Source organism: Pituophis catenifer, unplaced genomic scaffold (genome assembly GCF_029215685.1).
Source record: "Pituophis catenifer annectens isolate HBS135680 unplaced genomic scaffold, rPitCat1.0.hap2 SCAF_2, whole genome shotgun sequence".
Taxonomy (NCBI): domain Eukaryota; kingdom Metazoa; phylum Chordata; class Lepidosauria; order Squamata; family Colubridae; genus Pituophis; species Pituophis catenifer.
In genome coordinates, this window is record NW_027256882.1 from 112,442,993 (window position 1) to 112,464,701 (window position 21,709).

Sequence of the window (21,709 nt, forward strand, 5' to 3'; positions counted from 1 at the left end):
TGGAATAATTTGTGTATCTTCTCAATCAAAACTCTCTTGATTTAGGGCTATTATGGCACACACAAAAGTGATTACTAAATGCTCAGAAAGCAATCCTAGGAGAGAGCTTATGTGTCCCTCCTCCCCCAGTTAGGCACGGAATGAATAATACAGCCCATTTATATTTGTAAGGAGATTTATGCCACACAGTTTGCTTGCTCGCAGCTGTCAGAAACCCCCTTTGTCCGTAAAAAGCAAAGAAAGCTGTCCACGGATGTTGTGCCTGGAGCAAGCTGAGGGCTGCTTGTTAGCGAAGAGGCAGTGAAAGTTCTTTGGGCTTTGAAGTGAAAGTTTTTTGCGCTTTCAAAGTTCTTTGACCTTACCCTGTGCCCCCCTGTCTCCAATTGTCACTGGTTATTGATTCCCTGGCAGGCCACCTTCCATTTTCATCCAGCAAGCACCAGAGCTGGCCAGCTGCCACAGAATCGGTTGCCTTGGCTGCGTTTAGCTGCATAGGGAGTGTACTGAACAGAACAGAACAGAAACTCTCAGCTGACACAGCCTATTTCTGCAGTAAACAGCCCGCATGCACTTATCCGAGGGGGCTGGGCTTTCAGCCTACGTAACAACTAGAGCGCGGGGGTTTATCATTAACTCTAAGAGCAGCACAGCAGCTCGAACAAGCTTGAAGCTCTGGGCTAATTCGCAGGTAAGAATTAATAAGTCAGAAGAGAAAAGTGTTTTGCCGGTAGTGAAAATATTTTCCAACACAGCAGGTCAATCAGATGTATACTTAGCAAAATCTACAGGATAGCCATTCATCAACACCAGGTAGGTTTCTATTCTTGCCTGGGTGAATGAAAAGGTTACATAAACACATTCTAGATTCTTCTCATTCCATCATCTTCGGGAGAAGACAAGGCCAGGAAGAATTGAGGGGGAAAACTATACTCTTTCTGTGATTTTCATCAGTCTGTTAAGTTTTCCACCATTAACTTTCTGACAAGCGCACTGCATATTACACGGAAATTAAGCAGGTACAAATTGAGACATGTTGTTATGCCAACTGGCATTGGTTAAAGTTTGTTTGTTTTCCTGCCACTATTAATAACATAAGGCACAAGGGGAAGGAGTAGAAATAAAGGAAACCAAACATGTCTGGATACAATTTTTCCTAGGTAGTCCGTCTATGGTGTTTACATGTTTAGAAGGAGCATGTGTTAGAGTGACGCTGCTGGGATTCGACAGTTCATTACCGAAGGCCTATTTTGATGGCTCCCCATTATTAAGAAGAGTCAGAATATAGATATTTGAAAAAAGCAGTGTGTGTGTGTGTGTGTGTGTGTGTGTGTGTGTAGGTTTTTGTTATTCTTACAGGACATAAATATTTGCAGGCAGAAATTTTGGCCTTGTTGTTGTTAATGTCAATAGGTTCTCCATGGGCATTTTGTGACAATCCCATTGAAGTTGTGCTATTCTGTGTGCTGATCTGTACTGTTCTTTCATATGATTCCTGGCATAATACCCAGCTCTCCTTCATTATTTACTGTTGTGCTTGCAATGGGACTTATTGGTTTCAAAATCTGGATGCTAGATATACTGTAGAAAGTTGGTTTGTAGCTACCTAGCCAGTGATTGGCCCAGAATTAATTCTTCAGTTGTATGTGAATACTCACACATTTTTATATGTGGGTATACATATGTGTGAGTACAGGTAATCCTCAATTTACAATAGTTCATTTTGTGACCAAAGTTACAACAGCACTGAAAAAAGTGACTTATGCCCGTTTTTCACAGTTTCAACCTTTGCAGCCTCCCCATGGCCATGTGTTCAAAATTCAGATGCTTGGCATATGTGTGTGTGTTTAAATCATATGTGTATTGTTGAGCAATATGACATTCACTTTCAAGTTTTCTGATTCAACTCCAAGGCTGAATTCTACCAAGGTTAAGCCCTTTCATCTCCACCTAGCATTCAGGGAAAGAACTTTCATACTCCTTGCTTTCCAGAGTCACATTCAGGGGTGAAATCCAGCAGGTTCTGGCAGGTTCTGGAGAACCGGTAGCGGAAATTTTCAGTAGTTCAGAGAACCAGCAAATACAACCTCTGGCTGGCCCCAGAGTGGGGTGGGAATGGAGATTTTGCAATATCCTTCCCCCAAGAATGGGGTGGGAATGGAGATTTTGCAGATCTCCATTTTGCAGATTTTTGGCAGATCTTCCCCTGCCATGCCCACCAAGCCACGCCCACAGAACCAGTAGGGAAAAATTTTGAATTTCACTCCTGGTCACATTGATGTACTAAGATTAGAAAGTACAACTTGCAGAATTAATCTAATATTTAAATCGAACCAATAAATAAATAATATAAGAAAGTTATAGCAAAGTTACACTTCGAATTTTAATGTAGACTTAATAGCTTTATATCTCTTTTTTCTAATCCTCAAATCATAGTTTAAAAAAATCCACATCCTTTCTTTTCTATCTCTACATCAAATATTAAGTATCATCTTATACTTACTTTATATTATGATTATTATTAGCAATCCAAATTAGTGCGTTTCTTTTATGAATTTTTATTTGTTTCTTGGCAAGTCATTACAAAACTGGAGCTAAATTCAGAGACTGAATTATACATCTGTTTTAAGGACTCTCAGGTGTTTCAATTAAACTCAAAAAAGTTTCTCAACTAAGAACTGCATTTCAAAGAAATAGTTGGGCTTTAGAGCAGGGGTGTCAAACTTGATTTCATTGAGGGCTGCATCAGGGTTGTGTTTGACCTTGGGGGGGTGGGGTGGGCATGGCCAGTTTGATGTCACTTGTGTCAGGGCTTCTGTGGTGGCCCGATTGCTCGGGTGAAAATGGGCTCCCAGGCTCTGTTTTCAGCTGCGACGGCCTCCTGCCGCCCTCTGCCATTGCAGCTGAAAAAGGAGCCTGGGAGGGCCGCACACAACCCTCCCAAGCTCTGTTTTTGCTGGCAGAGGCACCGCCGGCCAGTTCTTTGCTGTTTCTAGGACTGCCAGATCTAAGTACCCCGTGGGCTGGTCTGGCCCCCGGGCCTTGAGTTTGACACTCCTGCTTTAGAGCTACTGCAAACTTAATCGTAATGGGCCTGGTAACTTAGCAGACTAAAAGCATTGTGATTAACACCAGCTGTCTGCAATTACTGTAAGTTCGAATCTTACCAGGCCCAAGATTGACTCAGCCTTCCATCCTTTCAAAGGTAGGTTAAATGAGGACCCAGTTTGTGGGGGCAATAAGCTGACTTTGTATAAATATACAAAAGTATGAAGGCTATGGCTTAACACATTGTAAGCCGCCCTGAGTCTCTGGAGAAGGGCGGCATATAAATCAAATTTTTAAAAAAAATCAAAAAAACCCATGACTTTTTGTAAAAATTGACCATAGCAATTGTAGACAAACCACCTCAGATAACCTCAAAGAAAGGAAGGATAAGAATTATAAATAAGAGAAATCTTCTCTAGTAACCTGGCTCTAAGGTATAGCATTTTACACTTGTTTGGAAACAAATTGGTATCACTCTTTTTAGAATAACTACAATGTGTCTTTGAGCAATTCCAGAAACCATTTTAACTGATGAGTTTTATAACATCTGAAATTTCCAGATTAGACACAAGGACAATCCCAAGCAGAACATATCACAATAGTTAATCTTAGAGGTTACATACTTCGCTGGTGTGTGCTATGTTGTTTCAAAATCATTTTAAGGATGCATGTGGCATATCAGCCACAGCTAATCAAAAAATGATCCTGGACATTGTTTCAATTAGAAAAATGAAAAAGCGATTAAGTTTCAGATCCAGATGCATCCTCAGGCTGTGTTTTAGCTTCTTGTGGAACAGCATAATTCCATTCAGAATTACTTTTCTTACATTCTTTGACATTCTAATAAGCATCCTGATCTTTTCTGGATTCAGACTCTTTTTTTAATCTCTCTTTCAACCCATTGTTGAATGCAGGCAAGCATTCAGAAAAGTTACTCCATTAACTGAAAATGTTACAGAAATCTGCTGTCATTACAATTATATCCTTGCCCTTGATGAACAGCTTCCCCAGATACTACCATTAGACTAGAAGTAGGCAATCGTTGATGAATCAAAGTCTGAAACTCTGTCTCCCAACTTCCAGGAATGCTATGACTTAATAGCTGGCCATTAACATCCCAATTACCAACTATAAACCATACACAGTCAGGTACCACATAAATACTATGAATAGAACAGACCAATGCATACATTTTGGAGACTTCTGAAGGTCCGTGGGGATGGACTCCAGCACAAGTCTGACAGCTTGGAAGAATAAACCTCTGGTCCAGGGGACTGACTCAGATTGGATCCTGCAATCCTGGGACACATGTATTTGCCTTCATTTGCAAATCCATTAAAAGCCATGATGGCATCATTGGAATGGATGAGACCATCTCCTTTTGTTTTGATTCCTGAGTGGACAGGAATTAAAATGGAGGCTTCTGGAAAACAGTTTCTGTTTCATTTGGGTGTGGGAAAGTTAAAATGATAATGGAAGCAGGTCTCCTATTTCTCACTTTTAATTTGGAAAAAAGAAAAAGTGACTGCTGAAGAAAATTGTTGCTGAAAATTGACAGATTTTGTGTGGAATTGTGTGCTCTTAGAATGAGAAGATGCAAATGAAGTGCTATATATGCCAACCACCAGTTATTGTGGATATTGAAAAGTATTGAAGATTGAATGGAGTCTTGTGATATATACAGTATTGTACTAGTTGCCACTTCACAGACCATTTCCAGAAGACTCCATATGAAATCTGTCTGAGAGATGGGAGCAGAACCATTGCAACAATACTTCTATTCCCAAGTCAGTTAAGTGATCCAAAGGAATATTATTATTGATTTTGAAAATTGTTGAGGAGACCAAAAAAAAAAAAAAAGAAAAGAAAAGAAAAAAAAATCAACTGGATCACTTTTCTTTTGTCAAGTCCCAAACTTTATCCATTAGTATGTCCAAGGTATTCTCAATCCCTATCCTGCTCTGAAGCCAGTTTGAAATTGGTGAAGACAATCTCCTTTCTACAGAACTGCCTGCAGCTGAGAAGCTACCATCTTCTTTATCCCTTTAACAAAGCATGGCCAGATTGTTGTGGATTTAATAAGACAAACACAACTTTTGGATTAATCAGAGACAATTTGTATATTGCGCAATAGGTTCAAAGCTCTGTACATGAAGCGTTGAACAAAGACAGAAATTAGGTACAATGGTTTTATACCCTTCTAGACAAAGGATTCTGTTAACTCAGCAATTCATATGGTCATATACATTTGTCATTTTTAATTGACATTTCCTAATTACTGAGTTTCTTTGCAAAACAGTTATAATTCTTTTTGTAGATTACTGAAGCATAGACTCAAATCATCTTCTGACGATAGACAACTTTTAACTCATGTGGATCCCCTTGACCTAACCAGCCTTTAAGCTGTATGTCATTAGAATGTTCCTTTCTTCTGACAACTTAGAGGCCTCCTAGAGGAACCAAAAGGATTTTGGCTGAGTTTGTACTTTTTCCAACCGGATGCATTGCTTTTTAGAATAGAGTGAATAGAAAGTTATCCAGTGGTCATCTATCAGAGCCCGCTTCATTTACATTAAGATAGGGACCAGTATACAAATACCATTCTCTAGTTACTTCACAAGAGCTCTAATAATTGCTTTATTGTGGGTTCAGTTTGGAATGGAGGACATGTCCTCTTTTTTGCCCTCATGTCCTCCAACCAGAAGGCATAGCCTTAAAAATCAAATATTGTCTGGCTTTTTGAGTATTTAACTGAATCCTTTTTCTGTGCAGTGCTTTCCTAATACAGTATTTTTCAACTTCAGCAACTTTAAGATGTCTAGGCTTCAATTCTCAAAATTCCCCTGATCTGGCTGGGGAATTCTGGAAGCTGAAATCCACATATCTTAAAATTGCTGAGATTAAGAAACAATGTCCCAATAGCAACAGTGCTAACAGCAAGTTAACAATTGACAAGATTAATCAATTATACCCTGAAGTCTTTTGCCTCCTAACTGCTCTCCACAGCAAGCATCGTAGGCAAACAGCTGGTGCTAGCATATACCTCCCAATCTCTGTGTGTTTACTGACTTATGATCCTTTCCTCTCCAACAAATGTATATACAAATATTAAAAAGTTAGCATATCCTGTTCAGATATCTGGAAAGGCAGGACAGACAAGGTGGTATAAATTTCCCCTTTGAAGTATCCTATGTGTTGCTTCAAAGATGCACAGGCAATATGTCAACTTTACTAACATAAACAATCCTATCTTATACTAATTTCCTGCAATCGAGATAGTTTCATATGAGCCTGTTTACTTCCTGAATTTTCCATAATTCCTCTTAACTTTGTGGCCTGAGGTCAAATGATCTTGTTATGCTGTTGTTTTTTGGAGGGTGTGGATTCTATTTTTTAAATTGTTTCTTTTACATTTTTATTGTCATTGTGACAATACCAGCGTCCTGATACATTGTGGTGACCATATAAGTTTCTTTCATAAATAAATGAGTTAAAATCTCTACTTTTATTTCTGACATTGCTTTTTTAAGTACTGTAGATAGTTTTTTCCCTCTTTCCTTAAACTGCTTTCACTTTCAATTCTCTTTTCCCAATCTGTGGACAGAGTATTTTTTTTTCAGCCTGCTGGCTCATGTTGTAGATTCGTTTCTCTTACTGTCTCTTTCTTAGTAATTCCAAATTAGTGAATCACCCTTTATCTCAGACTATAGTATAGACTGTTTTTCCTTCGCTTGCACATAGCTCTTAGCTGACTATGCTTCTTTCTGTTGCTCCCACAAATATTGATTTCCTGGCTGTTACACATTGTTCTCTTTCTGGAGTGGCGTCTTCTGTCTTTTGATGAACTTATATGTTCTAGGATCAAATATGCCAACTCCTCCTTTATCACACCCCAAACACAGCAATGCATCCTGCCCTTTAGTTAGCAATTGGCAAATAGATGAAAATTCCTGTTTTCTCTAGAATGCTTTCCTATTGTACAGGGTAGAATTTGTATCATCCAGAAGTTTGGCTTCTGTCCAAAAAAACTCTGCATGTTTTCAATCTGTTAAAGCTGTACTTTACATTTGAAGGAAAAGTTTGCATTTTCCAAAGTCCTTTCCATATACTTTCATTAAACAAGAAAACACTTCTGCATTGAGCTTGCTAGTTTATCTGTAACAAAACCCTGGTTTAGAAGAATCAACAGCACATTTGGGACTAATGAGAAAAAGTCTGATGAAAGCAGAAAGATATGTGCCATGAATAGTTTTGACCTTTCTTGGAGAAACTAACCAATGTTAGCCTACAAATTAACATTTAAAAAAAAAGCATGTATCATACTCTAAAATTCAAACATCTACATTTTTAACAATCAATAATATTATTTGTCACATATTTAACATTTAAATAAACAACTCCTCAGTCTGTTTTATTCCAAATTGAAAACTCTTGATGATCTTGTTTCAAAAGCCTGATCTTGATGGTATGATTCTGGTTGGAAATTTTAGTCAGAGTGTTTTCTTTTCATTTGAAACTATTAAACAGAATTCAGGAACAATTTTCTTTATCTGTCTTAAGTTCCTCTAATTTTCTGCCAGCTGGAAGGAAATAGAACAATAGAAGGGGGTATATACATTTTCAATCAGCATTATTCACTATTTTCTGTGGCAAACAACATGTATGCGCTTCAAAAAAAATCTCCCAGCAAGCCTCCTCCAGGGATGACAGATGAAAAAGAAGATTAAACGGTTTCCATTTTTTAACAGATATAGTTTTATTGACTGTTTTTAAGCCTCGAGTCAGAAGTTTGTGACAGTCAGGGACAGTTTATCTGTGGAAGAAAGGAGCCCAAGGGCCATATTTTTGGCAAGGATCACTTGCTGCTTTCCAAGAAAGAGGGATCCCAAACAATAACAAGGCAGAGATTCTTACACACTCTGGGACTGAGAGGCAGGAAATCTGAGGGATCTGATTCCCTGGCAAGTTTTCTTTCAGGAAGTGAGGTAGATGTTAAACAGGGGCAATCTTTTTCCTATTGTAAAACGAGAGCCACAACTCTGTGACAAAGTGGAACCAAACACCCATGTTGGATTCTGAGGGACTCCGTGCTCAGATCACCCTTTTGGCAGATAGGTGAGAGCTTTCTTTTAAATGGGAGGGGGGAAGCAGGAAATGGCTGAGGAGAACAGGGGGAAAGAATTTGCAACAGGAGATGGGAGAAGGAGAAAACAGAGGCAAGGGTGGGGGGTGAAGGAAACAGGACATGGGAAGAATTTGCAGCCTTATTTCATTATTTTTCGCCACAGACTGATACTGTTCACTGGTATTGCAATACTACTGAGAATTTATAGAATTTATAGAAGAGGGGAATCTGTGTTGGTGAAGCATTTATCTTTCTCATAGCTCTTAATAATTATTCTGTGATTGCTATATGGATTTGGGGGGGAGGGGCTGGAGGTAGATGTTTTTGATCCTGCCTTCTTTGTTACTTTTATAAGTAACTTAAGGCAACAACCATCCATGATTTGGGCTAAGAGAGACTGGTTGATTCAAAGTCACCCGGCTGATTTTTCATGGTTAGACTAGAACTCAGTTTCGTGATTTCTAGGCCAGCACCCTAAACAACTACACCAGTTTGGCATTCCTAAGTTTCGTTGTAGGAACTGCTTGTGACTGAATTGCAATCACTTTTCCTTCTGATTTCATTTGTAATTCCCTCTTTTGTTCCCATTCGTTATCGACATACCACATGCCTGCATTAAATGTAGCATGTCGCAGTTAAAGTGCAGCTGGTACTGACACTGTGTTTCCATATTTTGAGGGGATTGTCTACTCTATGGTTTTGATTGAGTTGTGGATATTTGCCAATTTCCTAAGGGAAACCCTAGCCAGTTTCATCCTAAGTGTCTGTTGGAAGGAAAAAGTAGTTTTTCCCTTTAAGGATTGTTGGAAGCCAGAGCTTTCCCTTAAATTCAAAACTCCCGGCTGGGAGATTACTTCGCCAATGATTGGAGGTCAGCTGCTTGAGAACAAAATTAGTTTATTGTTTATAGGAAGGCAGGCAAGAAACTAATACAAGTACAGCGTTCCGAGGCTAGCCTGTTTGAACTGTAAGAGTAACCCTTTTTTATATCCTAAAACGTCTTTTGATTTTCTATGTGATCCTTTAGAATCTTTTGAAATTCTTTTGATTTGGCGTGTGAATCCTTTGATTTGTGTGTGTGATTGTTTTATGGTGTTGAAATCCTGTTTTTGTTTGTGATTGGGTTCTTCCGTCCTGGATCTGGCAAATAAATAATTGTTTTATAGTCCACTCTGTGTTTTTCCCAGCCCTTTGTAGTTGTTTGTTCCCTATAATCATTCAGCTTGCTATTTCTGTATTTTCTCCTTTTTCTCATGTGTTTAAATTACTTTGGCTTGATTTCTTTTCCTTTTTGGGTGTTTGTTTTTCTTTCCTGTGTCCCATATCTGTTTGGATGTTGCAGGCGCCTGTAATTTTGTCTTTCCTTTGTTGTGGAAAATAGGGTGGCTTCAGCTTCTTAATGGCCCATTGATAAAGGTGGGGGCTGAAACTCTGCCTGAGTTTCTGCTTATTTCTTTTAGGGGAATTTCCCTGCTCTTTTAATATTGAGTTTCTCATATCTTCCAACATGTCAATATAGGCAGAAAAATAAGTGGTCTTTTGTTCTATTGCTTGGGGTTCACTGATGGGTCATGGTTGGTGAGTGGTCTGGGTGGTAAAGATAACATAACAGGTGTCTTACCTTCTCACGGTGCTGCTGAAACTCAGTCCTAATCTAGGTCAGGAGTTACTTCAGAAATGGAGATTGCACTTCCTCCATTCCTCAATAAATGCTCAGGAAAGTCGGAAATGCAGTGGTGTTTTGCCAATAATGTTCTGCTGGTTCTACAGACAGCCTTCAAATATGAGGCATCATTTTCATAGTGGTGCTTTCATATATATTGAGTTGGGTATTCAGCTAAAGGACATTGGGCAATGAATAAATAGAACCATAATAGTTTAAAAGGCACAGAATAATTGAAATACCAACTTTTTTTCCATAATAACCTAATCAGGTAGCTGATACTTGTGCTGTCTACATCCTGACTTAGCTGTCCAAGCCTTCTTTCTCTCTTTAGGCACAAATGGGTTGACAGCATGTAGGCGGAATTCAGTGCTATTTGCAAGAGACATTCTCAGCCAGTAGTAGCTTCTACTGGAGACCTAGGAGGAAATACAGAAGCAAATAGAGGCACATTTTAGTCATGGAAAATCTCTATACGAATATTGGTCCCTTGGTTGTGATTTTATTTTTTAAAGAGTCATTACAGTGACTTGATTGATTTATTTAATTTGATTTTTGTTCCCTCCAACTTGAAATACGATTCTAACTAGCAAACAACAGTTAAAATAAGAATAAAAACATCAACAAACCCCTCCCAAAGAAACATCATGCCAGAGGCAATGCACATATCCATAACCCCTGAAAAATGGATTCATAAACATCCTGGCCCAATGCCCATGGAAAGAATCAACTTTTTAATGCCTTATGGAAAGTCATCAGGGCCACAGAGTAGGCATGGCAATAGAAAAGGCAGGTTTCTTTGGTTCCATCAAGTAACATAACTTAATTGAGGGGAACAGAAGCGTGCCAACTTTGTTGGATTTTTGCAGGCAAAAATAATAGGAGACAAATGGATAAATCAATTCTGTGCCATGAAAGGCATTATGGATGACAACCAGCATCTACTCTGAGAGCCAGAATAGTTCATAAGCTGGCTTTACTGCAAGGGATGAACCAAGACCAAGGAGCTATGGTAGCGTGCAGTCGTTAGAATGCAATATTGCAGGCGAACTCTGCCCACTGCCAGGAGTTCATTCCTGACCAGTTCAAGGTTGTTTCGGCTTTCTCTATTTCCAAGGACCAAGATTGTTGGGGCAATATGCTGATTCTGTAAACTGCTTAGAGAGGGCTGTAAAGCACTATGGAGCAGTATATAAGGCTAAAAGCTATTCCTATTACTAAGGCATACCCATAACTACACATAGTATCCAGTGATGGGTTACCCCTGGTTCGCACCTGTTCTATAGAAACAGTAGTAAAACCGGCGGGAGGTTCCGCCCACTGACCCTGACATCATGAAAACGCTTCTGCACTCGTGCAGAAGAGCGCATGTGCGCGTGAGAAAAGCAAGCGCACACACACGGCCCCGTTGCAAACCGGTAGTAAAGGTAAGTAGAACCCACCCCTGATAGTATCACATTTTGAACTAGCTGGGCTAGCTGCAATTTCTATGTGGTGTAGGACATTTAGGCAGTAATTCAGATGGAAAGTAACTGGGAGCAAAACCTCCTGATCTAGGAATGTGCACAATTGGTAAACAAAATGTAATTGTGCAAATGCCCTTCTAGCCATGGTTATCCTTTAAGCTTGAGTTAAGATTTTAGGAGGAGCCCAGCTTGTGCAACAGTTCCATTTGGGTCAGTACAATCCTTTTCAGACCTGTCAAATCCTGTGAAGTTGGCAAGAAACATTGGGATTCTGGAGATTTTTCTAGATTTCTTTTTTGTTAGTAACATAATGCCACAGAATCTTGAAAGATTATCAAAACAATTCTCTTGTACGAGGTATATTTTGTACTTAAGGCATGAGTCCCTTTCTCATCACTTGAACTCAAGAACCTTTTCTGTAATGGGGCTACTTCATCCTTCAGATAGCTGACCTTAACCATGAGGGACAACTACTGGGTTGCAGATCACACTTTGGGGAATCAGAGATAAATCCTTGAGATATTCCATAAAAAAAATAAATGTTGCACAACCACAGCTCAGTGCTTTGGCAAGATGCCCACTTGCCTTGAAAATGAAGTAGGAGAGAGAGCAATCTGAAGGACAGGAGAGAGGGGCATGGAACAATCTTGTCTTTTACTTCTTGATAGATATTAATGTAAAAAAGTATTCTGCATCCAACCTTGCTGTAAAGACACTATATAAGTGAACATATATCACTTCTTTCTCTTTCTATGCTTGTCATCTGACAATAACAGGTTATGTATTTATTTGATAAAGTCGATTCCCATCCATGAAAATAAATGCCATCATAAATCAGTCCTGAAAATAAGTCAAAACTTTTTTGTTGTTTTGTTTTACTCACAAAAAGAAACTGATCTATGGCTTTACCTCAATTTTTTGTTTCTTATGCAATGAAGTTCTGTACAATTAGACAAGGATCCAAGTTTTTCTATTATTTAGCCTTATCAATTATTTAAATTGATATCATTTAAAACAAACAAAACAAAATTACATAATTAGCATTTTAAAAATTCTATTTGTGATTGTTGAGATATGCTTGTGTTTTTAATTGTTGTTTTATTTTGTATTTTAATCTTTTCTATTAGTCAACTTCAACTTTTTAAAAAATGTAGGTATACTACAGGATGTCTTTGTATTATGACGGCAATTGGGATGAGAATTTCTGTCACTCATTGATGCAGTAATAAATAATAAACTAAGGGTTATAATGTAACCTTAGATGATGAAAGTACAAAGAACTGAATTTGTTAAGATTTACACCATTCAATTGAATATTGCTGAGATTAAAAAAATCCATCAGTTAAAGTAATTTAAAGGTTATCTCACTATTCCAGGCAATATTGATTTTAAAATGATGATTTCATCCAAGGTCACAGAACTGTGATTTGCATGGCTCAAGGTGCTTTATAGAAACATCATTGAGAAATGTTATGTGCCTTCAACCATGGTCAGCTTTCCCATATTTTAATAGGCAGTTTTATCAATTCCAGGCTTAACTTTTTATGTGGATGATGATAGCCACTATGTAGAATTATGTATGATGTCATGGCAGGAAGAGTCAATGAACTCTCCTCAAACTTTAAAAGCCCTTTTCACATCAATCTGTGAAGCGGCGTCATTTTGAATAAAGCTGGGGGTCATGAAAGAAAGTCACAAGGAGTGGCTTGGTCTTTTCTCATCAAATCATATTTTTGCTCAACAGTAACTGTTCTCTCATTGGTGCAATGATAAATTCAATGTGGGTGAAAGTGTCATGCAGACCACGAGAACAGCTTGATTAATACAAGGATCACTTAGAGAAAGGAGATCTCATTCTGCACCACAACATGGTCAAAACTCTGTCAGGGAGAGGCTCTTCTTTTTAGTCAGGAATCTATTGAAGAAAGAAATAGTTTCACATCTATATTACATTTCTTGCCCCAACACCTGTTAATAAATAAATAAAATAATAAATAAATAAATAACTTTATTGTCATTGTACATGTATACACAGTATACCCATACAACGAAATTCACTTAACACCCAAAGACCAGGTCCAACACACATAACAATCCCCAAACACACTCCCACCCACCACAATTTTCCACCCCTAAGCCACCCAAACATCCACACAACAGACCAAGTAAATAAATAGGGCGACTTGCTGGGAATCCCAAACAGTTGTTTAGAATTAAATTCAAGTTTCATAGTAACTAATTAAGAACAATTAAGGTTTTTAAAATTATAGGTTACCACCCAGAAACAGTGGGTAGCTACAACAAAATGTTGGTGTAAAACAAAAATTGGGAATCTGTTGCTCAGTGAAAAACTTGGATTCAGTGGGAACTGATGTAGTTAAAAGCTTGTATGATTTTGATGTAATAGTTTATTACATCTGATTAATTGGTTCTGAACATATATGCTTCTTCCTTCCTACAAAATGGCTTACTATCAACTGAGTATAAATACTCGCCAATAGAATTTTTGCTATTGGAAAATTCCTCCTGTGAATGATAAATAATATTTACAATTGATAATCCCTTTATGAATGATAAAGAATATTTACATTTTGATAAGCTGTTGCCAGTATATGTTAGCTAACTCCTTATATTTTCAAAATGTAATATTGTGCTGCCCTGAAAATAAGACTGGGTCTTATATTAATTTTTGCTCCAAAAGACGCATTAGGGCTTATTTTCTGGTTAGGTCTTATTTTGGGGAAATACGGTACTAAATGCACCCATCTGATTGACAATCTTAACTGGGGCTTATTTTGGGGGTAGGGCTTATATTATGAGCATCCTGAAAAATCATGCTAGGACTTATTTTCCAGTTGGGTCTTATTTTTGGGGAAACAGGGTAGTAAACAAAAGGGAAAATTCTTATTAAAATACACCTAAGAATTGACCTGACTATTGCTCATATGAACAATGATCAAAACTTCTCATTCTGCCTTTGTAGCTCCTAATATGGCAAATGACTACACTGAAGAACCTCCATCCAAGGTGCCGTCAGAGGATGAAGAACATATCTATGAGCATATTTATGAAACTCTGGTATCTTCTGACAAACCAGAGCTGAATCACCAAATGGCCATGGATGAGCTCATCACTACAGAGGCTAACTATGTACACAACCTTCAGCTCTGTATTTTTAATATCCGTGATCACCTCCAGAAAAAACAGGTGAGAATGAGAGAGATGGTCTGTAATCATCAGCACTTGAGTTATGATAATTTTTTAAAAGTATCTACAACAGGGAATTCTGTTTCGTATAAATAGCAATGCTTTAAGGCATTAAGGAAACTAAGCATCAGTGGCTTGTCTCAAATTTGAGACCTTAAAGTAGACTAAGCCATTAAATGAATAGTAAGAAATAGAGTGTAGGGAGAAAAGTCTTCAACTGGATATACTATGGAAATTATGTTTAAGGCAAGAGAAAGAGAGTATATTAGTTGTTAATGTATTCTTTATCAAGTAAGGATGGTGAACCCTTGACTGATTGGAGATATGGCTTGAAATGACCACTGGATCTTGTTGTGAGAAAGTTTCTTCCTGCTGTACATCTATTGTATTCTGTAGATTCATTCTTCAACAATGTGCCCTCAACTTCTGCACCTGAAGAATCCATAGATCAATAAAGCAGCATGATATAGCTGCATACAGAAATACAAAGGGATTTGTCCGAACGCACAACCCATAGATGTTTACGGTTTTAGAAGCAATATTGGGATAGAAATGTCACTGTAAAAAGGTAATAACTATCTTTGTCTTGTAGAATAGGAAAAGAAACTGAAACATTGTACTACTCTATTTCAGCTGCCTGAAATTGACCTGGAAGGATTGTTCTCCAATATAGATGATGTCCTGCAGGTTTCTAAACGTTTGTTGAAAGGACTTGAAGCTTCTGTGAACCAGGGCCAAGAACAACTTTTTCATATCAGTAGGTAGTATCTACAATGATGTATCTACTGCGTACGGTAGTTTTTAAATACTGTTGTTATTAAAGCAACAGTATACATTCTATTATAATAACAAGAGTACTTTGATAACTTTGATACAAGTGCTATGAGGCAGTGTCAGATTGCCTAATGTCTTAAAAACTGGATTCAATATCACCTTTTCAAGAATTGAAAGATCATCTAAGTGTTACTTAGCTTGAAGTTAATCAGCTATTTCTGTGATGCCAGAATTACTTTTATTATTTGTATCAGAACAAAATAGTTACTTTGAATATTGTCCAAAAGCGTAGTTATTTCAAGATAATACATGAAATTATGGACTAAAGAGAGATTATTTAACTTCCAAAAACAATAAAATGCTGTTGTGCTTGCTAAGTAAATGGAAGTCAATATGTATTTTTTTCTTAGATATTTTTAATTTTTTGAGTTCAGATTCTGGGGACAGCACGGTATGAGTCATAAAAGGGGACATTTAGGAGCCATCTGTGAAGCATCTTAAAGCACTCCAGGGAATACTGTGGATAAAGAAAGAGAAGAATGCTGGAGAACCTGATGAAAAGATAGGGTGGCTAAGGGGATAAAATAAGCAGAGGATCTTAAAGTTTAAAGAAACAATGGGTAGTGAAAAACAGTAGATAAAGGAGGAGACAGTGTAAAGTGAGGCTAATATAATCTCTCATATGAGACCTAATGATAAGAAGAGTTTTGCACTGTGATGGGTAAGTAAGAAGCAGGAAAAGGAGGAATCCAAGGGAGAATAGAGTTTCTTTGGAAACTCTGCCTGCTGAATTCAATTATCACATTTGAAATGTGAGCTAATATCCTTGGGAGGTGTGGCACGTTCAACGACCTGGAGGGTGATAGTGAAGGGATAGCTTCTTAATTTTATAATTAGCCAACTATACAGTGGTACCTTGGTACTCAACTGCTTTGAAACTCATCAGATTTGCATGTTGTTGTGAAAATTTTGCCCCAGTACTCATTGTTTGTTTGGTACTCAATGCACAAGCTAGAACCTGTCTGTGCTGGCTACCTTGTGATTCACTACATTATTCCTTATGGGAAAAATTTGTTTGGTATTCATCATTTTTGCTCCTCATCATGCCTCCCAGAATCAGTTAGCAATAAGTACTGAGGTATCACTGTACTTCAAATGTGTACACTCTTTATCAGCCTGAAAAGTTATTCCTGTATCTATATACTTACATATATGTGTATATGTATGTGTGTGTGTGTATGTGTGTGTGATACTTGCATAAAAGTGAGTCTAATTAATGAATTTTAAGAACAATTTGATGCATTAAGGCTTTTCAAGATACCGTATATGTCTTGGGAGTCTTCATTCTGATGGTTTTATAATTTTGTTATGGTAGGCACTTTATTCCAAGAGCTCAAAGCAGAAATGGAAAATGTCTATAAAATTTATTGTGGGGACTATGACCAAGCTCTTTTACTGTTGGATATTTATAGTAAGGAGCCAAGATTGCAAAAAGAAATTATGGAAACCTTGACTACCACTGTGTAAGTATACTTTATGATGGTGGCAATCACACAACCCAGATTTTTAGTATGTTAACCTTTTTACTTTTCAAAAAACACAGCCCTGGGTTTAATAAGGCATTTACATCAGTCAGTGATAGGCAGCATCTGTGCCCTTTGGATCACTTCATCCCTTCAGCTTGCTGAAACAGATACTTGAGTAGGGGAGCATAGCTGTGAGAGATGACAGCTCTTTTTCCAAATGAATCACAATACACATCCAAACCAGAGGGTGTAAATCTGCCATGGTCCACACAAATCAGTAGGACGTGAAGCAAGTCAACTAATGCCATTTGTATTTAATTTTGAATATAGAGGCCTTTTGCTAAATATGAATCATGTTTAAAAGCAGAGGAACAAGTAGATTTGCAAATATGAGCTATATGTCATCTTTCCATTGGATTTCCATTGGATTGTATTAGTTTCTTGCAATTGTGATGTTCCATGAATTTATGGCAAGATTCAAAGCTTATCCTTTTCCTTCACAGAATTCAGTGTCATCAGATAAGGTGGCCATTGTGCCAAATAAGTTTTTAATGGGATTAAATAAAACTATGCTGTTTAGCATGCTTGGTTGGGATACTAATAAAAAGACATAGTGTAGACTACACCATGTTTCCTTCTTTAGTGGATATTATTTTTCATGGAAGGTGCCATGAAAAAATGGAATCTAGTAATGCTCTGTGAGCAAAGCAAAGCTATTGAATATTAAAACCATTCTCCAAAAGCTATTAGAGACAAATTTGAATCATTATGTCCAAAGAGAGTGTATCACAGAATACCAGAGGCACAGTTATAAAGCTCAGTTGCTTAATAGAACTGGAGATGGTCTTTGCTCCAGCAGTTTGAGTCCTAGCACTGCAGGGAGGGGTGAGCTCCCATCAGTTGCCTCAACTTCTGCCCACCTAACAGTTTGAAAGCATGTTCTGTGCAAGTAGATAAATAGATATCACTTTGGTGAGGAAATGAGTTGGTACTTCATTCAGGCAGTCAGATTCCTGCTAACTCTGAACCTTCCCTGTTTTGGTGCCCATTTGCAAGGTGGCTCCAGGGAAGGGAGGGGCGCCTTGGATGCTGCTGCAGGAAGAGCCACTTGTCTTTCTTTTTGGTGCAAAGCCACCTTGCTTTCTGAGGCTCACCCTGGGAAGTGTGTGAGCATGTCCTACAACAGAGCTGGTAAATTGGCAACCGAACTACTACTTTACAATAGCATTGTGGTCTCCTGACTAATGTAACAATGCCATATGATAACAACAAAAATAACAGAGTACCATTTGCTGTCCTTGTTGGCCTTCTTTGAAACAGGATGTTCATACATAGGACATCAGCTTACACATTTCTTTCCGCCACTACTTCCAACTAGAACCCAGCTGCAGAAAAACCCTCCAAACTTAACAGAGCAGCAGCAGCAGCAAGAAACCTTCCATCAGGCCTGCATTGTTAATCAAGGCTAATTTGTAATCTTCACACACAATGGCGAATTGCCCATGTTCCAGGCAATGGCATGGTTATAGCTTACCATTGGGCTTTAAAGATTAAACATCTTAACTTTGTTGGAAATCAAGCATAACAATTGGAGGTGGATTATCAAGTGGATATAGAAGATACTTTAGAATTTTATGAAGGGAGGATGGCTATTGTATTTGGTTCATGGATTTTGTTTTGTTTTGTTTTGGGGTTTTTTTGTTTCATAGGCTCAAATAAAAAATTATGTAGTGGGTAAAGTATTGGACCAGAAACTGGGAGATGGGATTTCTAGTATTATTTTAGGCAAGGAAGCCAATTGAATGACTGGATTGGGGCACACTTTTTCACCCCAATCCACCTCATCAGATTGGGGAAAAGAATTATTATGTACACTGTCTTGAGGTGTACAAAAGAAAAATGAGATGTAAATCAAATAAATAAATGGGGATATAAAAGGCAAATCCTGCCCTCTATTAAATACATATGAAATATTCAGTTTCACATTTGGAAAGGCTGAAACAATTTAAAGCCGCTTTACATCCTGATGTTTATTTATTTAGGAGCTTTAGAGGACGCTCATTGCGAAATGACTCTGGGTAGCTTACATAAAATAAAAACAAGAAATAAAACAAGGTAAACCATTAAGAAAATCCCTGCATCTACACAAACCCACTGCCTCTAATAAAAATATCACCTACAGTGTTCTATAAGCACCCCACCACAAGACACGGGGGGGGGGGGGAATCAAGATTTTGAAGGCGTTCTGAAACATTACCAGGATAGGGGGTTGATATGGATCTCTGGGCAGAGAGGGGAGAGATCTTATTTCAGAGAATAAGCTCCATGACAGAGAAAATATGCTTTCTGGATCCCAATAGATGGCGCTGTTTGCTTCTAAGGGACCCAACATGCTCTTACTGATATCCTTATGCATTTCTTGATTAGGCCTCACACTGGTGCTTCAAACTTGAGTTTCTTCCTGGTGATGCCAGTGCAACGAATCACAAAATACCCATTGTTGTTGCAGAAGATTGTGGAAAACATTTCAGGCACTGACAGTGCCTTTGGAGCCCTGCAGGCTGCAGCCACCGCTATGGCAGACGTCAATGCCAATATCAATGAATATAAAAGGCGGAAGGAAATAGGTAAGAGAGATTGATCTTCTCTGGCCAGGAACCTTCAACTTCCAATAGCGCTCAATCCGTTACAATAATTTGTTGGAAAATTGAAATCCGGTATATCTGGAGTGAGTCAAATATATGGAATGTATTTATGCAGGACTTGTGATCTAATTTCCTTGAGTTTACCTAGGGATATGGGTGACATATAATAGAATTAGAACAACTCATGGGGTGCGTGCTGACTCCCTGTATAAATGGGGAAAGACACCTTCAGCACAATGTGATTGCGGGGCCCCTCGACAGACTATCCAGCATATAGTGAGGGAATGCCCTAACAGAAGGTATCCAGGAGATTCTAGGGACTTCCTCTGCATAACAACGGCAGCTACTGACTGGATCTCCAAACTCAACATTAAACTTTGAAATGTTATTTCTGTTTTCCTTTTAGGTTTTCTTACTGCTTTTTTATTGTTTTAATTGTTTTTAACCTGTAAAAATGAAGTGTTTTAATACTGTGTGTGACCAACCATACGCTAAATAAATAAATACCTAGGGATATTGAAAGTGTAATAATGGCAAAATAAAGGGAAAGCACTTTTAAAAATGTGATTCTAACATCATTTCTACCTTGGCACAGCAAGAGGTTTTCTGAGTCAGCATTTGCAATGTAGGAAATTAATCAGCTACAACTCACTTATAGCTCTGGGTCTAAAGCACAATGGGCAACATTATTCATACACGGATTTTTTCTGCTGCAGTTCCAAACATGCAAACAATGGAGAAGTCACTTTGGAAAGGAAAGATACATTTAAAGCAAGGGTGAAATCCAGCAGGTTCTGACAGGTTCTGGAGAACCGGTAGCAGAAATTTTGAGTAGTTCAGAGAACTGGCAAATACCACCTCTGGCTGGCCCCAGAGTGGGGTGGGAATGGAGATTTTGCAATATCCTTCCCCTGCCATGCCCACCAAGCCACACCCACAGAACTGGTAGTAAAAAAAAAATGAATTTCACCACTGATTTGAAGGCATAATTCTGCTTTGGGAGAATTGACCAATCATGCCTGAGGATGAGAAGGTCTGGGTTTGAACTTCAAAACAACAAATCCCTGAAATGTAACCATGTCTGAAAGTATTCCACCGCTTTTAGTTTCAGACGCGGTTGTGTTTCAGGGATTTGTCATTTTGGAGTTCATTTGCTTGCGAGCCCAGCCCTTCTCATTGGATGATCTCGCCTCAACCAAACGTCCATTAATGCAGCAAACTATCATTGCCTAGGAGTATAAATCCTTCCATTCCCCACCATCCACTTAGAGCTGAAGAAGCTTCTTGGATGAGAAGCAAAATGTCTTCAAAAGAAAAAACCAGAAAGTCCAGTTGCCTCTTGAAAAAGCACCTTTGGGATATCAAAGTTAAGTTTTGCCATGGCATTCTTTTTCTTATATCTACTGAATAATCCTTAAATACCCAGAAACAATTTCTTCCTGCCTTATATAATTTGTTCTGTTACATTTCTCACCTTCTCTTTTGGACTGAGAACAGCAGATAAATATAACAAGGCTGGGTATCTGACTCTGCGAGAACGTCTGGCCCGTATCAATACCCACTCCATTGCCAAGAAGACTGCGCGGTTGAGCCGCCTCTTCATGCATGAAGCTGGGATTGTGACCAAGGTAAATATATGTCATTTTGCTGTATCTCTTGGTACTGAATGCCCTGCAGTAGTCTGGAATGGCAAAAAAGAATGAAGAAAGGTTTATAAAGGTTGACTCAGCCTTCCATCCTTCTGAGGTCAGTAAAATGAGGACCCATATTGTTGGGGGCAATATGCTAATTCTGTTAACAGCTTAGAGAGGGCTGTAAAGCACTGTGATGCGGTATACAAGTCTAAGTGCTATTGCTTTAAACAGTACAGTTATAGATTGAGTATTCTAGGAAATGTAGATTCCAGGACCCTCCATCTCGTCCACAGTTTCCATTCCATTCAACTGAATTCACCCCGATGCCCTCAAGATGCCCTCAAGCTGTTTTGTGGATAGCAGTAGATGATCACACTGCAGTCTTTAAGAGTTCATGTGCTTCATTTATGGATCATGACACATTTTGGAAGGAGATCACATAACAACTTCTGCTTGTGACCCGGCTGAGGATGATTCCTTCACATGTAATGACAGGAGTAGTAATTTATGTAGTGCTGCAAGCATGCCGAGCATTTTCCATTCCTCATTACATCCCTAATTGAGATATTGGGCTTAGCACTGATTCCTGTTTGTCGAAGATAAAGTATTATGACCCTGCTTAAA

At 38.4% G+C, this 21,709-nt stretch overlaps 1 protein-coding gene across 1 annotated transcript in view; it reads left to right on the forward strand.

Moving 5' to 3' along the window:
* Positions 1-645: 645 nt before the first annotated feature.
* ARHGEF37 (Rho guanine nucleotide exchange factor 37) overlaps positions 646-21,709 on the forward strand; it is a 42,300-nt gene continuing 21,236 nt past the window's right edge. Inside the window, exons 1-6 of the mRNA XM_070933976.1 lie at positions 646-688; positions 14,283-14,506; positions 15,140-15,263; positions 16,656-16,803; positions 19,234-19,433; positions 20,949-21,079. Coding sequence (XP_070790077.1) covers positions 14,291-14,506; positions 15,140-15,263; positions 16,656-16,803; positions 19,234-19,433; positions 20,949-21,079 — 819 coding nt within the window. The 5' untranslated portion in view covers positions 646-688; positions 14,283-14,290. The remainder of the gene's footprint in view (positions 689-14,282; positions 14,507-15,139; positions 15,264-16,655; positions 16,804-19,233; positions 19,434-20,948; positions 21,080-21,709) is intronic.